The sequence below is a fragment of the Sebastes fasciatus genome, chromosome 6 (genome assembly GCF_043250625.1).
Source record: "Sebastes fasciatus isolate fSebFas1 chromosome 6, fSebFas1.pri, whole genome shotgun sequence".
Taxonomy (NCBI): Eukaryota; Metazoa; Chordata; class Actinopteri; order Perciformes; family Sebastidae; genus Sebastes; species Sebastes fasciatus.
The window spans coordinates 10,859,187-10,880,053 of NC_133800.1; the positions used below are offsets into that span (position 1 = coordinate 10,859,187).

The 20,867-nt window shown below is 41.6% G+C and overlaps 1 protein-coding gene and 1 long non-coding RNA gene across 4 annotated transcripts; both read left to right on the top strand.

The window, feature by feature from the left end:
* The first annotated feature begins 7,429 nt into the window (after positions 1 to 7,429).
* Positions 7,430 to 18,143, top strand: hdr (hematopoietic death receptor). Of its 3 annotated transcripts, none has more exons than XM_074637600.1 (10): positions 7,430 to 7,661; positions 10,621 to 10,735; positions 10,906 to 11,034; positions 11,165 to 11,276; positions 11,439 to 11,536; positions 11,770 to 11,871; positions 16,053 to 16,093; positions 16,302 to 16,562; positions 17,497 to 17,533; positions 17,834 to 18,143. In XM_074637600.1, exons 1-10 carry the CDS (start codon positions 7,632 to 7,634, stop codon positions 18,121 to 18,123), a joined length of 1,215 nt encoding a protein of 404 aa, XP_074493701.1. In that variant the 5' UTR covers positions 7,430 to 7,631; the 3' UTR covers positions 18,124 to 18,143. The 3 variants fall into 3 exon arrangements, with proteins under 3 accessions (XP_074493701.1, XP_074493703.1, XP_074493702.1); XM_074637602.1 differs by having other exon boundaries at positions 16,302 to 16,391; XM_074637601.1 differs by lacking the exon at positions 10,906 to 11,034 and having other exon boundaries at positions 7,497 to 7,661.
* Positions 18,144 to 18,266: 123 nt separating this feature from the next.
* Positions 18,267 to 20,173, top strand: LOC141768999 (uncharacterized). The gene is made up of 2 exons (XR_012594239.1): positions 18,267 to 18,332; positions 18,381 to 20,173. It is a non-coding gene; the product is annotated as an uncharacterized LOC141768999 (long non-coding RNA).
* Positions 20,174 to 20,867: the final 694 nt, after the last annotated feature.

A 20,867-nucleotide genomic window follows, 5' to 3' on the forward strand; every position in this document is an offset into this window, starting at 1 on the left:
CAGCCAACACACTCAACCGCTCCACCTCTACCTGGCTGGCTTCGTAGCCTCATCATCATCATCATCTGGATTACAAAACTGTTGGATTATAGTGTTTCAGAACTCTCCACTCCATCATGTTGGGCATCAAACTCCTCATCTGGATCGCTCTGTGTTTCACCGTCACAAGCGCCACCCTGCCGCTGAAATACTCTGCAACAGAGCTGCTGTCTCTCCGATCCCACTACACGATCCCTCCAGCTCTGCTTCCACATCGGGACATCCTCAAACGACCCAGATACGTGCATCGTGGATCAAGACGGAACTTTCAGTCCACCAAGCACTACAACAACAACAACAACAACAACACAAGCATTCCCTCCTTCTGGTCCACTAAGCCCCGCCCCCCTCGCACTGCCACCCGTCCTGTCAATCATAGTGTGTTGTCCCCCCTGTACAAAGCAGCCACCTATGCACCACTTGTCTGTTTAAAACTGGCTCTTTTTAACATTAGATCCCTCACTAGCAAGGGTTTGCTGATTAATGAATTTATTATGGACAACAAACTGGACTTCTTATGCCTCACTGAGACCTGGCAACAGCTAGATGATTTCTCCCAGCTCAATGAAGCTGTCCCACCTGGCTTTAATTACACCAGCAAACCCCGTGCTTCAGGGAGGGGGGGGCGGTCTTGCTGTACTTTATCGTGACAGCATTAAAGTCTGTACAGTCACCGTGCCCCCTCATTCCACCTTTGAATGCTTAGCCATACAACTCACAGGCTCCACACCCATAATCATTATCACCATCTACAGACCCCCAAAGCCCTCTGCCCTCTTTATCACTGAACTGTCAGCATTATCAACCTCTGTGTGTGCCATGTCCCCTACTGTCATCCTTCTAGGAGACTTCAACATCCACATTGACAATTCTTCTGGTTTTACTAATGATTTCACCTCACTCCTTCAATGTCTAGATATCACCCAATATGTCAATTTCCCAACCCATAACAAAGGACACATACTTGATCTAATCTGCTGCACTGGTATCACCCCTCATAACCTCGCTAATGCTGACCTCCCCATCTCTGACCACAAAGTCATCCTGTTTGAAATCTACGCCCCCCTATCCAAAATAAAAGAGCAACGGACCATCTCCTTCAGAAACATCAAGCATATCAACCCCACAGATCTCATCACCCTTATTAACTCCTCCTCCAGTCCTCCCCCATCCTCCTCCCCTGCTGAACTGGTGAATCACTACAACAACTGTCTCTCCTCTTCCCTGGATACCCTGGCTCCCGTGAAAACCCGCACAGTCTCCTTCACCCACACCGCTCCCTGGTACACCCCTGACCTCCGCCATCTCAAAACCACCGGCCGTCAACTAGAGCGGTTATACAAAAAGACTGGACTTTCAGTGCACATCCAACTCTACACAGAACACCTCCACCGTTACAAGAACGCTCTCTCCACCGCCAAATCCTCCTACTACTCCAACCTCATCAGTACCGGTCAAGGTAACACCAGAACCCTCTTCTCAACAGTAAACCACCTTCTTCAGCCTCCGAGAACCCTCCCCCAAAATACCTCCACTGATCACTGCACTGCCTTTCTGGAATTCTTTGAAAACAAAATCAACACCATCCACCAACAGCTGGCCTCATCCTGCACCTCCCCATGTGACCCACCCTGGATGTCAACCTCCTGCCAACCACTCATCAGCACCCTCTCTAACTTCACACCCACAACGGAATTAACCATCACTGAGCTCATTCATAAAGCCAAACCCACCACCTGTCAGCTCGATCCCCTCCCCACCATCCTCGTCAAAGCCTGTCTGCCCTCCATCTCCCCCATGATCACAAGAATCATTAACTCCTCCCTCACCACTGGTATTGTACCCCCCACCCTCAAAACTGCTGCAATTACACCAACCCTCAAAAAACCCGGTGCTGACCCAGCTGATCTGAACAACTACAGGCCCATCTCCAACCTCACCTTCATCTCCAAAACCCTTGAGAGAGTGGTCGCCGCCCAACTTCAGTCCCACCTCAACTCAAACAACCTCCATGAACCCTTCCAATCTGGTTTCCGCCCCAAACACAGTACTGAAACAGCCCTGGTCAAAATCACCAACGACCTCCTCCGTGCAGCTGACTCTGGACTGCTCACCATCCTCATCCTCCTCGACCTCACTGCTGCCTTTGACACCATCTCCCACCCACTACTCATCACACGTCTGACTGATATTGGTATCACCGGTGTTGCACTCACATGGTTCTCCTCATACCTCACCGACAGACTACAATTTGTGAAACTGGGTAATCACATGTCAAGGTGCTCCGCTGTTTCACTGGGTGTCCCCCAGGTGTCAGTATTGGGTCCACTCCTGTTTATCATTTACCTCCTTCCCCCTGGCACTATCCTCCGTCATCACAATGTCCGATTCCACTGCTATGCCGATGACACACAGGTCTACATTTCAACTGCAGCCCTGCCACCCGCCTCCCTCACCACCTGCCTTCAACACATCAGGAGCTGGATGAGCAGGAACTTTTTAAAACTCAACAGCCATAAAACTGAGGCCCTGCTCATCGGCTCCAAGAACAACATCTCCAAAACTCAACACACCACTGCTCAAAACATCACCATTGATGGTTTCCCAGTACCGTTCTCCACCCATGTCAAGAGTCTTGGGGTCACCCTGGACAGCACACTCTCTTTTTCATCTCACATAAAAAACATCACCCGGACTGCCTTCTTCCACCTCCGCAACATCTCTAGACTCCGTCCATCACTATCCCACTCCAGCACTGAAATCCTGGTTCACGCTTTTGTTACATCCCGGATCGACTATTGCAACGCTGTCCTCTCTGGCATTCCCATCAAACTACTCAACAGACTCCAAATCATTCAGAACTCTGCCGCTCGGATCATCACCCGCACCAAATCCTCCGACCACATCACCCCCATCCTCATCCAGCTGCACTGGCTCCCTGTTAAATCCCGGATCGACTACAAAAACCTTCTGCTCACCTACAAAGCCCTCCATAACCTCGCCCCCACCTACCTCACAGACCTCCTCCAGGAGTACACTCCCTCCCGTTCCCTCCGTTCATCATCAGCCGGACTTCTGACCACCCCCACCTCACGCCTCAGCACCATGGGAGCCAGGGCATTCAGCTGCTCTGCTCCCAGGTTATGGAAGTCACTCCCCCCACACATCCGGCAGTCTGACAATATCACATCTTTCAAATCCCTCCTGAAAACCCACCTGTTTAAACTGGCCTACTCTCTCTAGAACTCATCATCACCCATCCTATGTGTTTGTACAAATATGTCTCTGTCATGTCCTGTTGTTTTTATATTGTTTTTTATCTGTCTATGTTTTAACAGATTTTTGTAAGGTGTCCTTGGGTGTCCAGAAAGGCGCCACTAAATAAAATGTATTATTATTATTTATTATTATTATTTTAAATTTGACAAGACAAGACCGTTTCAATTTGACAAGACAAGACATTTTAAATTTGAAAAGACAAGACATTTTAAATTTGACAAAACAAGACAGTTTCAATTTGACAAGGCATTTTAAATTTGACAAGACATTTTAAATTTGACAAGACAGTTGAAATTTGACAAAGACAAACAAAAAGAAAAGAAAAAAAAAAGAATAGACAAATAAATACCTAAACCTAAATAAGTAAACGTACCTTGTTTAGTTCAGTTGAATCGAACCCTGGTGCGTTTACCCTCTTGGTGCGGTTCGTTTGGGCAGGTCTGAACACAGCAATCGCACTCGGGTGCACACCAAAACAAGCGAACCGAGACCTCCTTGAAGGGGTGTTCTCGGTTCGCTTCCAAACCAACTGCGTTACGGTTTGGTACGCTTCATTTATGGTGAGAACATGATCCGACCTCGATCCGGCCCAACTGGAGAAAGCATTGCGCCTTTCTGGATTAAACCAGCTCCGGTAGCAAGCTGCGCTGTGCATGTCAACACCAGACACCAGACAACATTACTACAAAAAAGCCTACGCTTGCCCTCGCTATTCACATCAGTACTAAACAGTTGTAACGTCAGGCTGTGTTGAAGACCGTGGGCATACCTGATGGATCTTTGGAAATATTTTCGGCCAATGAGCATGTCAGAGTTTAGGAGGGTTAATGCACGCCTCCTCCTGAACTGTCTTGATATGCGCCTTTGGCGGCTCCAGTGCATCAATACGTTGTTTTCCAGTCGCAGCCGTGCCTCATTTTCAATCTGTATCATTTGCCTTGAGTGAAAAATTGCTACGAGGTAAAAAAAAATAAAAGATGACCAGGGCCAAGATCAAGCCGCGTAGTTGTCCCTCCATTGTTGCGTTCTGGGAGTCTGCTCTTCTTTGATTACTTCTGGGAGTTTTCCAGCATGGAAATTCTGACCAAAAGTTTGGTCCGCTCTTAAATGCTGTTGTGTGAACACAAACCAAACTCGAGGCAATATGCAACATGGTAACAATTTGGTCCCTGATTCAGACCAGAGCAAACAAACGGCCCTACTTTTATGTGGTTTGATGCCGTGTTCACATGGTGTTCAGGTTCTCTTTCCCTTTCGATAAAGGTTTGTACAATTCCAATGAAAAGGAGAGGAAACTGAATTAATGTTCACTATATCCCCTTGCACTGTGCATCAAAAAGATCCCCTTAACCCTACACAGCGTAGCTTTCCTCTCAGTATACACAGAGGACCCTGTAAGAGAAGGAAAAATGATATTTTTCCATATCATTAGAATTGATCTTGACCTCGGTGCAACAGATGAGCAGAAAGCAGCACAGTCAGCCTGAATGCAAAATTCATGTCTTATCTTAAAGGCTCAGAGGTTTCAGCCTCCTCCCTCCTTATCATCAGAAACACAAGTTGCAGCAGTGTGCCGGGGTAAACGGTGCAGAAATTCTTCCATATGCAGTAGACTCTGTGAGTCTGACACTGAATGACTGTGGAAATAAAATAGGTAAAAACAGAAATGCAGAGTTGTACTGTAAAATTTAGAACAAGTTGTCGATGAGCTGCAGTCTCTATTTCCCAGTCTGCTTAGCAGCCCATAAGGCCATCAGTCACCTCAACAACTGAGTCCATCGGACCCATCAAGTCTACGGCTTTCTCTCAAACTGCCTTCAAAATTGTAACACCATTTCATCTACAACTCCGAGTTAGCTTAGCATCACAACCGACAGACATCAACACTTTCCCAGTTGAGGTGAGCCCACTCCTTCCTGTTGGGCTGCATATCTGTGTGCTGCAGGCAACTGCTCATTAGATATTGTTAAACTGGCTCATACAGGAGGATGAGGTTAGCTAAAACACTGTGATGATGGCTGACTTCATGCAGTTTGTGATGAGAGGCTTTTCGCATTAGTTTTCCCCCATTATCCTGCCGCAGCGCCTCACAGCAGAGAGGACACTTGGAACTGTTATTCACGTTGCACTACAGCAGAACAAGTGGATCCGTCCTCATTCAGCCTGAAAGCACTTCTACTTGTGTATATCCAAAGTGACATGTGTGTAACAGCAGAAGAGGTTTTTATTTACATATTTTGCATTTGCAAATTAACTAGGGGCCCGACTTCATTTGGTCATGGAAAGGTGGAACTACTGCTTCAAATCAATCGGTTGAATGTTTCAGATCAAAACTACCCGGTAGATTTTTCAATGTGTTTCACGATAACTACTTTTGTTGGACGATATATTGTCCCAGAAATAATTACGATAAACAATATTATTGTAATTTGGAGACCACTGATATAATGATAATATAAAAGCATAATAATGCAAGTACACCCTTTCAAAGAGCAATGAACTTTTAACAACAAATACAATAAAACCACACAACCAAATCAATAAATAAATTGATTCTCAGGTTCTGGTAACAAAGATGTTCAATGCCCAAGTCTTCTAATGGTATGGAGGACTCTCGCTGTTTATTCTGGCATCATGTCGGCTGACATGTTGGAGACATTCCGGTGTAAACACAACGGGCAATATTGAGGTCAGCAAAAATGAACGAGGTCATGTCCATATATAGTGCGATAAGTGCAGTGACATAGGGTCTGGCTCACCAGGTACAGCGTGTACCTGTAAGGCTGAGTTCTCACCGCAGAGACCGGAGTTGGAGTCCGACCCGGGGCCCTGTGCTGCCTGTCATCCCCCCTCTCTCCCCTGCCTTTCCTGTCTGTCTCTCTCACTATCAAATAAAGCAGAACTGCCAAAAAATAATCCTGAAAAATGAGGGACTAAAGTCTTACCCAGCATGCACTGAGCGACAGCAAGGAAAAGCTTGGACAGGTTGTCTATTACAGAGGTAACACAGAGGCTTTACTGTATGAACAACCATTCACACACCTGTTTCGACCTATGACCTTATGCTGCCCTCCCATTTTAGTTTGTTCCATTTTGGTTTGGTCTTTCTTAACTTCCAGCCGCTAACGCTGACTATACATAATGAACACATTCAATCATCGTTAGGCTCATTTCACTCACACTACTATAAACTTCTCAAAAGTTGGAACACGTGTCCACATTTATAGGGAGGACTGAGGCCACCGACGGGTAGCATACTGTGTGTTGCTTTAGTTGCACTTAAAGGACAAATGAAAGAGAGATTGAGGCAGCCAGTGGTAACGTAGCAGGTTTTAAACATTAATAGAAATGCAAAGTTCAACAAAATTATTATAAAAACTCCATTACGGGACTTTTATGGGCTATTATCCAACTATTAATGTTGTTTTCAAGATTCAGGTGGTTCACAGCCACCTCTGTCTCTGTTGTTGTGGCTACGATCATGTCACTGATGTGACTTAATTGTGACCAAAAGTGTGCACACCTGGTTAAAACCTGTGATAAAACAGAGGCTCTATTTATTTACTTGAGTATTTCCAATGTATGCTACTTTATACTTTACTTCACTGCATTTATATTTGCATTCATTCATTTAATTTCAAAATTTATTTCGAACATGTAAAAGAAAAAAAAAGAAAAAAAAGAAAATTATCATAAAAACAAGTGGACAGCCAGAAAAAAAGTAATATTTACATACAATGGAAAACATAAGCAAAATAAATTGTCAAACACTTGATGCCTTGGTTTATATATTCGAAAAGGAGTGAGAAGAAGTACAAACTTATTTAATCCCAAGTACCCCTTCTCCATGAGTCATTCATTGATAATTAACCAGCTTCCTTATTGAGCTAAACAACATATACTCTAATTCATGTTCCTAAACTTGTCTAAATAAAATTATTATTATTACCTTTTATCTCTGTCATACAAAAATATAAATGAATTACTGATATAATTATCCTTATCGAAAATTATTTGAGGATTTGATAAGGATATAGCCTAATATATATACATATATATACATATAATTATCCTTATCAAAATAGGTATACTGTACTCCCACTGTATATATGGATGGTGTCTCTGACTGGGACATCAGCTGTGGCCCCGCCCACCTGATCCAGCCTACGTCACTGTCATTACCTCTAGTCGTCACACCTGCGCTACACTTTGAAAGAGAAGCACACGCGACGCCTGTCAACAGCATTTTGCCGCAAATAAGTGATTGTAATGATTGAGTTTAAGTCTGTGGAGTCAGTCATCTGTGCTAAAGCATGACCGGGTTCCAGACCCACGTCGTTATGGTAAGTTTTAAGCGTCTTTCTACAAGTTTGCCGACTCTTTATCCATCTGAACTTCCTTCATTAGTTGAGATCAGGTCTAACTCTCAGCCGGTGTTGGTTTTAAAGGCAGTAGCCTATATGACGTGATCTCTCTCACACAAGTCATTTAAAGGAGGATATATTACTGTAGGATTGGTGGCCACGTTTTGTCGAATTAGACTAAAATAAATTGGGTTTGGGATTTTCCGGATTGCTAGTTTGTGTCTATACAAGCCTGTTGGCAGAATGTCACATTTACCTGTCAAAGTCTCTGTTTGTGTGTCTGAGTCCAGGTGTGACATTCCTCAACAAGTAGCTCATTCATTGAAGCTCTTTTCCCCCTTCAGAGCTGCTCTGGTTTGTCATATGGACAACTGCTGGCTTTAAATGAACAATTAACATTGAATAATGAAACAAACAAAAAAACTAATAAAAGCTGCATTATGCCCTGATTAGGGTGTCTTCCTGGTGTATTGCCCCAATCTCAATGTAATATTGCGTCAATTTTAAGGTGCTCTTAGGAATTACCACACATACATTTCCTAAATTGGGGGGCAAACTGTATTTTATGAATTGTTAGTAATCTGTGTTCAATTCGGCTTGGTAGTAATCCGCCAAAAATGGCTTTTACTCACTTAACATGTCAGTTTTTAACACCTGACTTGCCGCACGTATCCCTCCACACGCTCTGATAGCGGAAGCGACAGAGAAAGTTGAAATTGTATCAAAATAAAATGCTGGGGTTGGGTTTTTTTGGAGGGGGGGATTTTACCCACTCATGTCTCCTAAATCCAATTCAATTCAAACTTTATTGCAGACTCAAGGTCCAGATAAGAAGAAAAAAACAACAACAACAATACATTACATATAAGACATTACAATACAGGAAGCACTATAAAAAGTCATGATTAAATGATTAAAAAAATCCTAAAGATTAAGAAAGTTTCTTAGATATTTCTGCTTCAGTTGTTGTGAATGGAGGTTTGTATGCTTTTTCCCATTCATGGAAGACACTATTTTAAGCACAAGGTTTTAATTTCATAATAAAGGCAGGGGAAGTAAAAGCAGGGACATGTGTGTGTGTGTGTGTGTGTGTGTGTGTGTGTGTGTGTTTGTGCTTGTTGGGAGATGTCCTGCATGTGATCTTTTAGCAAAGTAGGGCAGGGTGGATAATGGGTGTGGACAGCAATCTGGCCTGTGATTGCCTTATTTGGTTATTCAATCTGGCCAGGTAAGGCTACAGTAAGTGTGCTGTGTTTGTCCTCAGCTGACTTCCATGCTCAGAATATGGAGTTGAAGCATGTCTGAAGGAAATCCCCACCTGCCCCAGCCAGCCATGCTTGTTGCCTGATCAGAAGTGCATTTATTGGTCGGGCAAAGTCTTAAGAAATATTGCGACATCTTCACCTTATCCACAAATACAAAGGAAGAGAGAAATATGACTCATGATTGTGTTATTTGTTTGGAGTATTAAAACTTAAGATAAGTATTCCTCTATACACAAGTCATTTCCTCTAAGCGGAACTGAGTCATTGTAAGGAGCAGTCTATGAAAGATACAAATATTAATGATTAAAAACACAGTCAGGGGAAAACCAAATGAAGTAACTCTAATGCCTGCTACATTATTATGTAAAATACTAATATTTTATATAGTGGAGACAGCGGTATTGTTCCTCAAGTTTTGCTAAATCAAATAATGCAGTAATTATTTCTGAATGTAAAAAGGGATTTATAGCACCTTTTTATAGAACTGACAAGGAAATACAAACAAGTGGTTAGGGCTGCAACTAACGATTATTTTCATTACCTATGAATCTGCTGACTATTTTCTTAAATTGATTGGTAACGTGTTTAATCTGTGAAATGTCATAAAGTGGTGAAAAAAGCAGGGCTGCAACTGAGGATTATTGTCATTATTGATTAGTCTGCCGATATTTTCCTTGATTAATTGTTTAGTCTATAACATTTTAAACAGGAGTTGAGACATTTAAATGTCTTGCTCACAAAACCCCAAAAGGCTCAGCCTAAGAAAAACAGTATTCAGATTTTAGAGCTGGAGCCAAGACATTTACAGAAGTCTTTGCTTAAAATGTTTTTAATATCACCAGTGCTTGAAGTGGGAACAAAAATAGTGGCAGTAGTCCCCTTATTCGCATGATGGCGTATGCATCGGTCGGTATCAGCAATCATTATTACATCTGAATTTGTCAGTGCATAAAAGATACTAGGAGATATTGGGTTTGAAGCTCCTCCCCTAAGAAAATTTGAAGGTTTTTGACTTAAAACTACGCAATTTCACATCATTTTGGACAATTATTATTATTATGAAAGATAACGCCAAAAAAGCTTAAAGACAACACTTGCTATAGTGAGATAATTATTTTATTATTTACACACATTACAGTCTCCGCCTGGACATTTAATTCTTCTAGAAATATTTGCCCTGTAAAATCATATTCTGTAAATCAAAGGAGCAGATTTAGAAAACTTTGAAATAATGTTTCATTAATTGTATTTGTTCACAAATATAAAAAAGGTTATGAAGAACAGTTCACTAATTATTTTATAAAAAGGACGTGAATATTGTATTGATAAATTACAGCACCCTCGTCTGGCGTCTGCTCGTCCAGACGCTTCAGGTTCTTTTTATGTTCATACTACAGCAAAAACGCTGCCGTTATGAATCTCCCACAGAACCTGATATGGAGACATCCCGGTACCTCAAAGAGTAAAATGTATACCAGCCCAATTCGAGCACTGCATATTACTCATTTCTTCAAATTGTTGCTGATTCATTTTCTATCAGTTTGCGTATTGATTAATAATCGTTACAGCTCCGCAAATGGTCAATGAATTGATTCTAAAACCGAAATGGAGCAAACAATAACTACATTATTATGTTTTTAACACATTGACTGTCGTCGTCTTTTTTTCCAAAGGTTTTTTCGGTATTGATCTGGAACCTCAAACCCAGCAGGACACTGTCAGACGTCCACTGCAGAGATGACCTGGAGTACTCCAACGGCAACCTCTGCTGTTTAAAGTGTCCAGCTGGTAAGAGACACTGTGTTTAGTCCACTGAGACTGACGTTCTGTCACCACCACCAGAGCTATGAAGCATGTTGAGCTTGATCATGATTGGTTATTATTAAGCTAGAGTGACGGGTTCACTTGAAGGGTCAATTAAGTAAGTGTATGTGTGTATGTGTGTGTGTGTGTGTTAGGTACTCGTATGCTATCGGCCTGCACCAGATCGGGAGAGAAGGGAAAGTGTGTGGAATGCGATGATGGGACGTTCATTCAGCATGCCAGCGATCTAAAGCAGTGTTTCCCGTGCACACCGTGTCGCTTAGGTAATTCTGCTGGATGGCTTTACACTATCGATTGGAACCGCTGTGGAAGAGAAATCAATATTCAACCTTTTCAAAGTGCTCCAAGCATAAACTCAGACTTAACAAGGTGTTTTTCTTGTTGCTTTCTCAGATCAGGAAATTGTAAGGCCGTGCACTCACATTCAAAATGCTGAATGTCAGTGCAGATTGGGAAGATTTTGCGCTCCTGATGAAGCGTGTGAGGTGTGCAGGAAGTGTTCAAGGTGAGTCGATGCAAACCAAACAGAGAACACACCTGATGTTTGGTTCATTCAAAGTGAGTGATGGAAGAACAATTGGAGACCGTTGTTCCTAAGACAATTTCACTCATTTTTAATTCCTTCTTGCTTTCAATTATTTATTTTTTTTGCCTACCTCCAAACTAGGTGTAAACAAGATGAAGAGATAGTGAGGAACTGCACCCATGATGCCAACACGGAGTGTAAGAAAATGCAACCCAAAGATGGCTCTGGCTCAGCCTCAGGTACACGACTCAGTGGAAGCTAGAACCACTTGAAAAGACACCGGTCATCACTGGAGACATGAAAAAAAAAATATCCCACATATTCTTGTTTAAAAGGTCTGATTTCCAGGCCAAAAATGCATGACTTTACATACATGTGAAGCTGCAGCACCATGAAAGAAACAAAGTATGACATGTATTATTACCATGATATGGTGCTAATGGTTGTCATTGTGCTTCTTTTTTTTTATCAGCAAAAGCCTCTGTGATTGTGCCAACGGTGCTGGTTGCTGGCGGGATAATATTTGCGATAATTGTTGTGGTGGTCGCCGTGTACCGGCATCGCAGAGCAACAGGTAGGTCAACTATTTCTAGGAAATGGAAAAACAAAGTAGCAGTATCTTTGATGTACAAACACTACAAACTGGCTGGGAAATATTTAACATCCTTCATTTCCAAGTTCTTTAAGAATAGACTGTAGTTGAATTCCTGCCCTGCCTCCATCAGCACACACTGAAAGGAACAATGACAACATCAACAGGTGCAGGCCTAAAGGGCCTGGGCCCGCCCACTTGTACAACTGGCCCATCCTAAATGACTATTGTAGGAGAACATGAATTTTCTTTACTGGTATTTTTAATTATTAAAGTTAGCGTTTACATTCACAATAAAGACAAAAATAGTTTCCCTTTCTAAAGACGACATTTATTACACTACTATCATGTGTGAAGTCTGGACCAATCACAGCAGGCCACTGACGTTATGATTGGTTCTCCCAGCTTTTATGTTATTTTCTTGATGCAGTCACTGTCTAATGTCGTAGCTGCAAATGCACTGAGACCAGAAGAAGCTGGAGCAGACAAACGCAGGTAGAGCTGAATATTCCTGCCAGACATGATTGTGTCCATCTTACCTTGAAAACAATAGAAACATAGACAGTTTCTGTTGAGACAAGCTGATGGTTTGACACCGCATTGCGCCGCTCGCTCTCCTGTTAAGAGTCAACCCAGCTCACCCAGCAGTCCATCAAACTCAAACTGTCACGGGTAAATAATAAAGTTTTCTCGGCATTAAAAAAATATTTTGGAAAAGATTTAAAAAGTGTCATAATCAACCAGACGCGCTAGTCGCCTTCTACAGCATGTTATAAGTCATCTCTGTTGTAGCGAGAGGGAGGAAGGCAAAACACTATTAACTTCTGTAATTAAAAGGCCCCGCCAAAATTACTGTGGCCCGTCCAAAATTGAAATCCTGGCGCCGTGCCTGGTGTGACAAAACACATTTTCATTTCTGACAACCAAACTTTGGTGCACTATGGAACTGCCTGTCTTGCTTAAGAAACTCACATTCCTTTATAGCAGTAAATGAAGTGCCGTCTTGGGGCCTGATCTTTAAATCTAATGATATTCTTGTCAAGACACTAGGATGTACCAGTACACCCTGATTCATCCACCAATAGATGTTGTTCAGTTGGGACTATGAGGACATTTCAGGACACAGTCAAACATTTCTCCTGTGTCATAACTTTACATTATTTAAACCCAGTCTTAGAAAAGAAAAGTCTTATTCTTGATAAAACAAAAACTGAGTTGCATAAGGCAGTTAGTTAGTTAGTTAGTTAGTTAGTTGGTAGTTCTAGGGCTGCACCTAACCATTATTTTCACTATCTATTAATCCGTCGATTATTTTCTCGATTAATCATTTAGTCTATAAAATGTCAGAAAATAGTTAAAACTTCCTTCACACCTCCCAACATGATGTCATCAAGTTGCTCATTTTCCACGAACAAAAAGTCCAAAACGTTCAGCTTACACTCTAATCAAAGAAATACAGGAAATACTCACAACTGACCAGCTGGAACCTGTGAACGTTTACTTAATTACCTTAAGCAATTTATAAATTCTCAAAATAGTTGCTGAATAGTTTGTGTCAATCAACTAGTTGATTAATCAGACAATTATTTCAGCTGCAAATGGTTCCAGATTGATTTTAAAAAATGATGCCCATGTTGAAGGTTATTATGGAAGGGTTCAAGCACTTAAAGGGATAGTTTGGATGTTTTCAAGTGGGATTGTTTGAGATACTTCTCCATCGTTACCTACAGTAGATGGAGTTTATAGAAACAGACAGGAGTACTAGCACGGGAGCAAAGCAGTGTACTACTGTGGACGGGGGCAGCAGAAAAACAAATTTAACACACCTCCATCCATCATCTGCAACCGCTTATCCCGTTAGGGACACACCTAAAAAAATCCATTCAGTTTAAGTGTACGCTAAATTTACAATATTTTCACCACTTACCTCACCGTCAGACAGCTCTTAATATAGAGTACACTTCAACAGATTTTATTTTTTAGGTGTTTAAAATCCGTGCCCCCTGCCCCCGTCCACAGCAGTACATTGCTTTGCACCCGTGCTGCTACTCCTGTCTGTTTCTATAAACTCCTTCTTCTGTAACCCTTCTACCCTTTAAAGTAGACGCTTGAACTGTGTTTTTGGTCTCTTATCTGCAGCGATAAACTCCTCTATGGTACTTGTTACGGCTTTAACAGGTCTTCTGCTTCAATGCTGTGGGGAGCTCTTTGTGTTTCCTTCCTCCAGTAATCGATGCACTCAGGTGATACTGTTGCAAATCAGTTGGCATGTTTTATGCAGCTTGTGCTTCCAGAGACACAACATTAGCCGATGTCTACATACATACAGTTTTCATCCACTTTTCCAGTGAGGCATGTTGTCAAGCTCTGGCTAACAGGGCTAACAGGGTCAACTGCCAGAGCATTCCAGCATTCCAGGTGGAACGTTCCTTCTAAATTTGTCTTTTAATCGTCCGCAATTTATACAGTAATTAGACCTGCGAGACTAATTATTAGATTCTCAGGGCGTATCACACAGAAACGTGTTGTGTACTGAATGGTTCAGTATGAGAAGTGACGACCAGTGACGTCACTGCAGGCTTTGTGTCTTTGACACATACAGTAATGGGCAGAGCTCCACGCAGCCGTGCCAACCTACTGCATGTTTTAGCAGCAGAATGGGTGCAGAAACCTGCTGGACTGGACTGAAAGTGACTGGTATGACGTTGATGGTTTCCGCTGATGATCACACAGCAGCAGCAGCCAAGGTGTAGCAGATGATGTGCTAATCAAGCGACAACCTCCGAGGCCGAAGAGTGAAAAACTGCAGTTCCTGAAATGGCCACTTGATTCTCCATAGACCTCCATGTTAAATGAACCCACTTTACAGCAGAAATAAACATATTAATAATTAATAAATAATAATTAACATATAATTCACCAGTTTAAATTATATTAAGGCTTAAATGTATGCATAATTAAGGGCGTGGCCACTTTGAGTGACAGGTGGGTGCTGCTACATGTCACCTCAGCTAATTCCTCTCGACCGTGTTTGTGATGTTGGTGCTGCCTTTTGGAGATACTTTAATGCACATAATCGGACAAATGTTATGGCTGCTGTGTGGTTAATTGTACGACCGGCATCCTGCTGGCCTATGTGCCGGCGTTAGATGATGGGCTGCTGCTGGATGACCTTTGTGCCTTTTATGGTGAATAACATTGATGCACTAATTGAAGGAGCTGACGGGATTGCATTTCACTGGAGTTATAACGTTACCTTGTATGATTTCATGTGACAAATTAATTGCTTGATTGAAGAAATCTTTCCTGTTTTTTTTGGTGAGTGAAATTTTGACGTTAGTATTATTTTATTTATATGTTGGCACCGGTACCAACCGTCAACCAGGAGCAACAAGACCACTGAGTTAATGTTAGCCGGCTACATATAGCCTGGCTTGTTAGCCTTAGCTAGCTTGGTGAGGGTGTTTCAGAAACTAGGCTTCATTCAGCACCGCCTCAGCTCCATCCACGCTCCACCCCTTTTTCCCATTTTCCCTTTTTGGATTTGCAGCCAAGATGGCGGTGGCTGGAACCGCCCACTTTGAGCTTAATTTTGACTCTTCAGAAACCTATGGATGACGTCCAGGGGACTACGTCCATATTGTATACGGTCTATGGTGCTAACACTTCCTGCTGATGATGTTGGAATACGGTGTAGTGGGATAAACTGTTATTAGGTCGGCCTATAATCAACACGTTAAACCGCCATCTGTATCATCATTCAGACGAACTTTAAGCTGAACTGCTTCCAGTTGTTGGCAAGTACAATAAAACACCTTTCCATTTGGACTCAGCCACGACGAGCCCTGTGAAGATGGTTTTCCCAGTCTCCACTGTTTGCCATGCTGTTTGGTAAACTCCACCCAGCCCAGCACAAACTGGTGCTGCAGGGGTCAGGGGTCAGAGCTGACCTAAAATCCACTGCTTGTTGTGGTCAGAGTTGCTGCAACACATGTTAGAACCAACAGCGAGCAGCAGCAGTTTTCTACCTTTTACTGTTCTGTGTCGATTTATCCATTAAGATAAATTCAGGTCACACGTACTGTACATGCTGCCAAATAGCTGCTTGGCGCCTTTGGGGAATTCCTTTAAGTTGCATAATCCTCTCCACTTCCTTTCTTCAGACTCTCGGGGGAATCTACCTAACAGGCTGAAACCTGGACAGGTGAGTCACTAAGCAATAAAATACATTCATATATACTTTAGAATTAATTAAAACAAGTTTCCTCAGATTTTACGGATGGGTTTTAATCAAAGAGTAAAGATGAATACAGCAGCCGGTTCCTAATGTAAATACAAAGGTGTTTTAAAATGACCCTTTCTTCAGAAGGACGTAAAAGATGTCTGTTGTACATGTTCCCCGTCTTCTCCAGCATCCCTTCGACAGCTGTCCAACTGATGAAAGGAGTAACGGAGAAACCCGAAGGCCGAGCTGCTCCAATCTGATCCTGTCCCGGCAACTGGTGAGAGCCAAATCCTCCTTCGGCATGGAGGATGAGCGTAAAGTGCTGTGTGAAAGCCTCAGCAGCTCAGCCAGCAACTCCCAGCACAGTCTAACCGGCCTGCCCTCCTCTGCCTTCCCCGCACCTCCCCCCCAAGCCAGCATCGTGGTCCCCAGGCAGCCCGACAGGAGGGTGAGAGCAACAGCTGCTTCCATCCTTGCTTCCTTCCTTGCTTCCTCCCTTGCTTCCTTCCTTCTCACCTACTTACTCCTTGTGTGTTTCTATTTGGTAATGCTTTGCACTCTTAACAGCTGACCGGTTACACAGAGGCCTGTACTACGAAGCAGGATTTAGGGTTAGCGAGGTAACTTCAGGGTTAACCCTTCAGGGTTTTCAGTCCTACAACGGTGGTTCACTTCTTACCGGGGTAGATCGTCATGGTAACTCATGCTGAACACCTAACCTGCTCCGTGGCAGGTTATGTTCTGGACAAGAGTGACCTGTCAATCACAAGGTAGCCCCGCCCTAAAGCATCCCCTGCTTTATCGTTATTTTAGGGGGCTTTCACAAGCCATAGTCCAATTTGGCTAGTCCGAATCAGAGTGAAATTTATACTTTTGATACATTTTCTATGAGGTGCGAAGGAGCGAATTTATCTTTTTCATCAGCAGCTCTCGAGTGCTGCCACTTCTATACAGGGAATTGCGGACGATGAAATATTGCTGTCGAAAGTGTTTTCACTTTGACTCTGCACACGAATCCCCTCTCCAGTCTACCTCAAAGTACTTTATAAACGTCACTATATTTGTGGACTTTATTTAGCAGATTCTGTATGATCTGTTCAGCCAGCTTGTTGCACCTGTTAAAGGTTAACGTGAAGAGAGAGATCCTTATCGGCCTGCATTTCTTCCATTCAAGCCTGAAATACCTCTTTGCATTTTTTTTATACATTTATTTGACAAACACATGATTTATAATTAAAGCAAGGGAGCATGGGGTTTCTGGACATGTCACGTAACTGAATAAGAGATGAGTTATATTCGCCAGGAGTTACAATTTATGACTTCCTTTAATTTCAACAGACTTCTTTGGATATTAATGATTGTTTCTCTCATTTTTCATTCAGGAAGATGAGCAATTTCCCAAGCTTGTTCCTGTGAATGGTAAGGTGTTTTTATTCCCATTCCTTCTCTCAAACATTAGACCCTCCTGATGTCACTCAAGTGCACATGGAGCAGTGTGACATACTGGTACACTTCTGTTAAACCACAGTGGATAGTCAGCCTCAGTTGTTCATGATGCCACACTCTTGTTGGAGCCCTGCTTTGTGATTCAGTGTCTTAAGTCAGGTGTACTTAAGCACAAGTTCTTAATGTTTATAATAAATGCTATTCCTACAATGGTGACTACATACCTGAGTGAGGTCAGGGTGCTTGAATGAAGCTCTTTATCTTTGTTTGCAGGTGAAGAGTCTCTGAGGAAATGCTTTGAGTATTTTGAAGACATAGACTTCAACCACCACAAGAGATTCTTCCGTCACCTCGGGATCGTCGACAACGTGATCAAAAGCAAAGAGCACCTTCTCTACGAAGACAAGATCCATGAACTGCTGAATATTTGGGTGGAGAAAGAGGGCAGAGACGCCACCTTAAATGACCTGCTGAAGGCGTTACTCGATTTGAATCAAAGACGAACAGCTGAGACTGTGAAGGAGAAAGCTATTCTCAATGATCATTACTTCAGTGAGAACTAATGAGAGGTGAATTGTTTTTTAGAAAACATGGTCTTGCGAGTAGCACTTATGGTGTTGGTTCATTGTTGCTGAAAGCTTATGCACCATCCAGTACTGGTTGGAGTAGCATCACACACGGCTACTGCCCATAGTGGTGTTTTGGTATGAATAGTGAATCTGTTCAGCCATGGAAAAAAAAAAAAAAAAGTGAAAAAGAGAAAACATGAGTAGTGTAGTTGTTAGACTCACTTATGGTGTCAGGTCGTTGTTGGCGGTAGCTTGTTTATCGTCCAATACCGGGTGGATTAGCACCTCACAAGGCTACCTACCACCACAGTGGTGTTTTGGTAGTTAATTTATTTCAGCCAAAAAAAATCAGCGCTGGTACGCTGTTAGTGCATTCTACTTCAGTAAGGACATGTCACTGCACTTGTACAGCTCTGATGTGGAGATGCAGGGTCTTGTGTAGTCAAACCTGACTTCATTACTTTCCTGCTTGACCTTGCACACACTCCAACATGACGGCAAGTGATTGATTTCCTTCGGCTCTACATGGAGTGAAGTATTTAATTACAACAAGTGTTTGCTGTCTTGTGTACAAAGACTGCTTTTTACTTATATGAAAAATGAGCCCAAATCTCAAGACAGGCTGATTGTTTCACACAGTGACTGTGATGTTCATCACAGCTCATTGATGGTTTTGTTCCTTAAGTTGTGTTTTATTTATTCAGGGACAAATACAACTACCTGTCCTCAGGAATTAATGTATTCATGGTCACACTGATTGAGCAATGGAACAAATTACATTGAGATAAGTGTGATGACTACAAGTATATATGAAGTTATTATGGTTGAGAGAGCAGTTATGTCTGTTTTTTTATTATTTAAAAGTGTGTTGTGTGCCTGGCTCTATTGTATACGTGTTGATTGATCATGGTTCAGCTTGGCTGTTTGTTTACTAAAGCACCTGATCAAAAATAGATTCATGTGTTTTATCTCCTGTCTGTGTCGCATTTCTGGTCCGTTGTTACAATTCTGTCATAATCACTGACATGTTGGAGGTTCTAGTTCTCTAGGTTCTCTAAAGGTTCTACTGGGGGCCAATATAGCATTGTAGTACTGAGTGCCTTATCTAGTTTTTATAAAGTGGTTAGGTCAGGTCCTGTAGTTTGTGTCATATTTTTTCACATTTACTTTTGAACTGATTCTACAGACCTTTTTCAAAGTTGTTTTTTTACAGAATAATTACAACTTGGTGGGCTCTGAAATATAAAATTTAAACCAGGCTTTGATCAAATGTTTAAATATGACTTGAATGTGTAAAGAAAATAATAAAACACAATTCCAGTGAGTTCCATGTTTTTGTGGTATTCTTCCAACACAGTGGTACTGGTTGTTTTTTTGTGGGTAACTGCACTGATGCAAATTCACAGACTTGAATATAATTTAAATTTGCTGTTATATTGTTCACTGTAAATTGAGTTGACAAGTGAGCTAGCTAGAAAATTTAACCTGGCCCTTATTGGTGGATGAATAACCAAACAACATTTCCAAGGTTCATTTAAGATGACTACAAAATGAAGAACAGATGATCTACACGAGACATCCAAAGCATTATCAATTTATTTGAATGGGATATCAGTTTTCTGGTGACTTATTAATCAGCTGCCTTCATGGAGAATACAATAATAAATCAAGCTTATGGCGTATTACAAACATACAAAGACAAACTGAGTATGTGTTTTTTAAAAGATTTAGTGTTATGTGTTGTCATACTGGATATACTGTAAATATTATCTGTTAATGCGACATATTTGCAACAAATCTGTGTCGGGTAATTCAAGTCGAGCAATAGTGAAAGTGGAATCAATAACACCCCCCTCCCTCCACCAACATCCGTTATTTATTTGTCTCATTGTGTTTTTTTTGTTAGAATTGCCCTGTCCCGTTAATTCTGTTATGTCACCCGATGTATTTTATTTATTTATTTTTAACTTTTGTTTGTTTCTGTTTGTCTTGTCAAATTGTACCTGTTTTGTCTTGCTTCACTAAATAATAAAAAATTTAAAAATAGTGAATGTGGAAAAAGTGACCTTTTTCATGGCAGATGTTATGGCTCTGTTCCATTTAAGTGTCTTGGTTAAACATGACAGTGAAGCAGCATGCATCATGCCAGGGCCCTCAAGCTGCCTTAGCAATAATTAATTTCATTAATTACACCGGTGCTATGACATTTCAAAATGTCTGCCATGATAAAAGTCAATTAGTAATCTTTAGGATTGTTCTAATTATTGATAAATCTATTGAATATCTTTTAGATCGACTGTGCTGGTCTAAAACATGTCAGCAGGGAGACGTTGTCAGATGTCTTGTTTTGTCTGACTAATAGTCCAAAACCCAAAGAATAGAGCTTTAGCTCAGGTGTAAATAATAATGTTAACTCAGTTCTGTTGTTATTCCAGCATGCACAACACCAGGAGCTCCTCTGGAATACAGCCATCATTAATATAATGATTAACATATGTGCTTTTCCAGCTATGACATGGCAAAATGTCTGCTGTGAAAAAAAGGTCTATATAGAAGAGGAAGAACATATTTTATATCTGAGAAGTTGAAAGAAGTACATTTTTGCTTAAAAAACATTACTTAAACAATGACTTGATTATAAAAAAAACAGTTGCAGATTAATCGACTAATCTAAACTAAATAATCCAGTGTTTCCTATATTCTTTTAAATACTGATGAATAAAGTATAACAACACAGG

Coding starts and splice junctions, on each gene's coding strand:
- hdr (XM_074637600.1), top strand. CDS start 7,632: ATGACCGGGTTCCAGACCCACGTCGTTATG. Junction 11,537..11,769: donor TGGCTCTGGCTCAGCCTCAG/GTACACGACTCA, acceptor TTTTTTTATCAG/CAAAAGCCTCTGTGATTGTG. Junction 16,094..16,301: donor ACAGGCTGAAACCTGGACAG/GTGAGTCACTAA, acceptor CGTCTTCTCCAG/CATCCCTTCGACAGCTGTCC.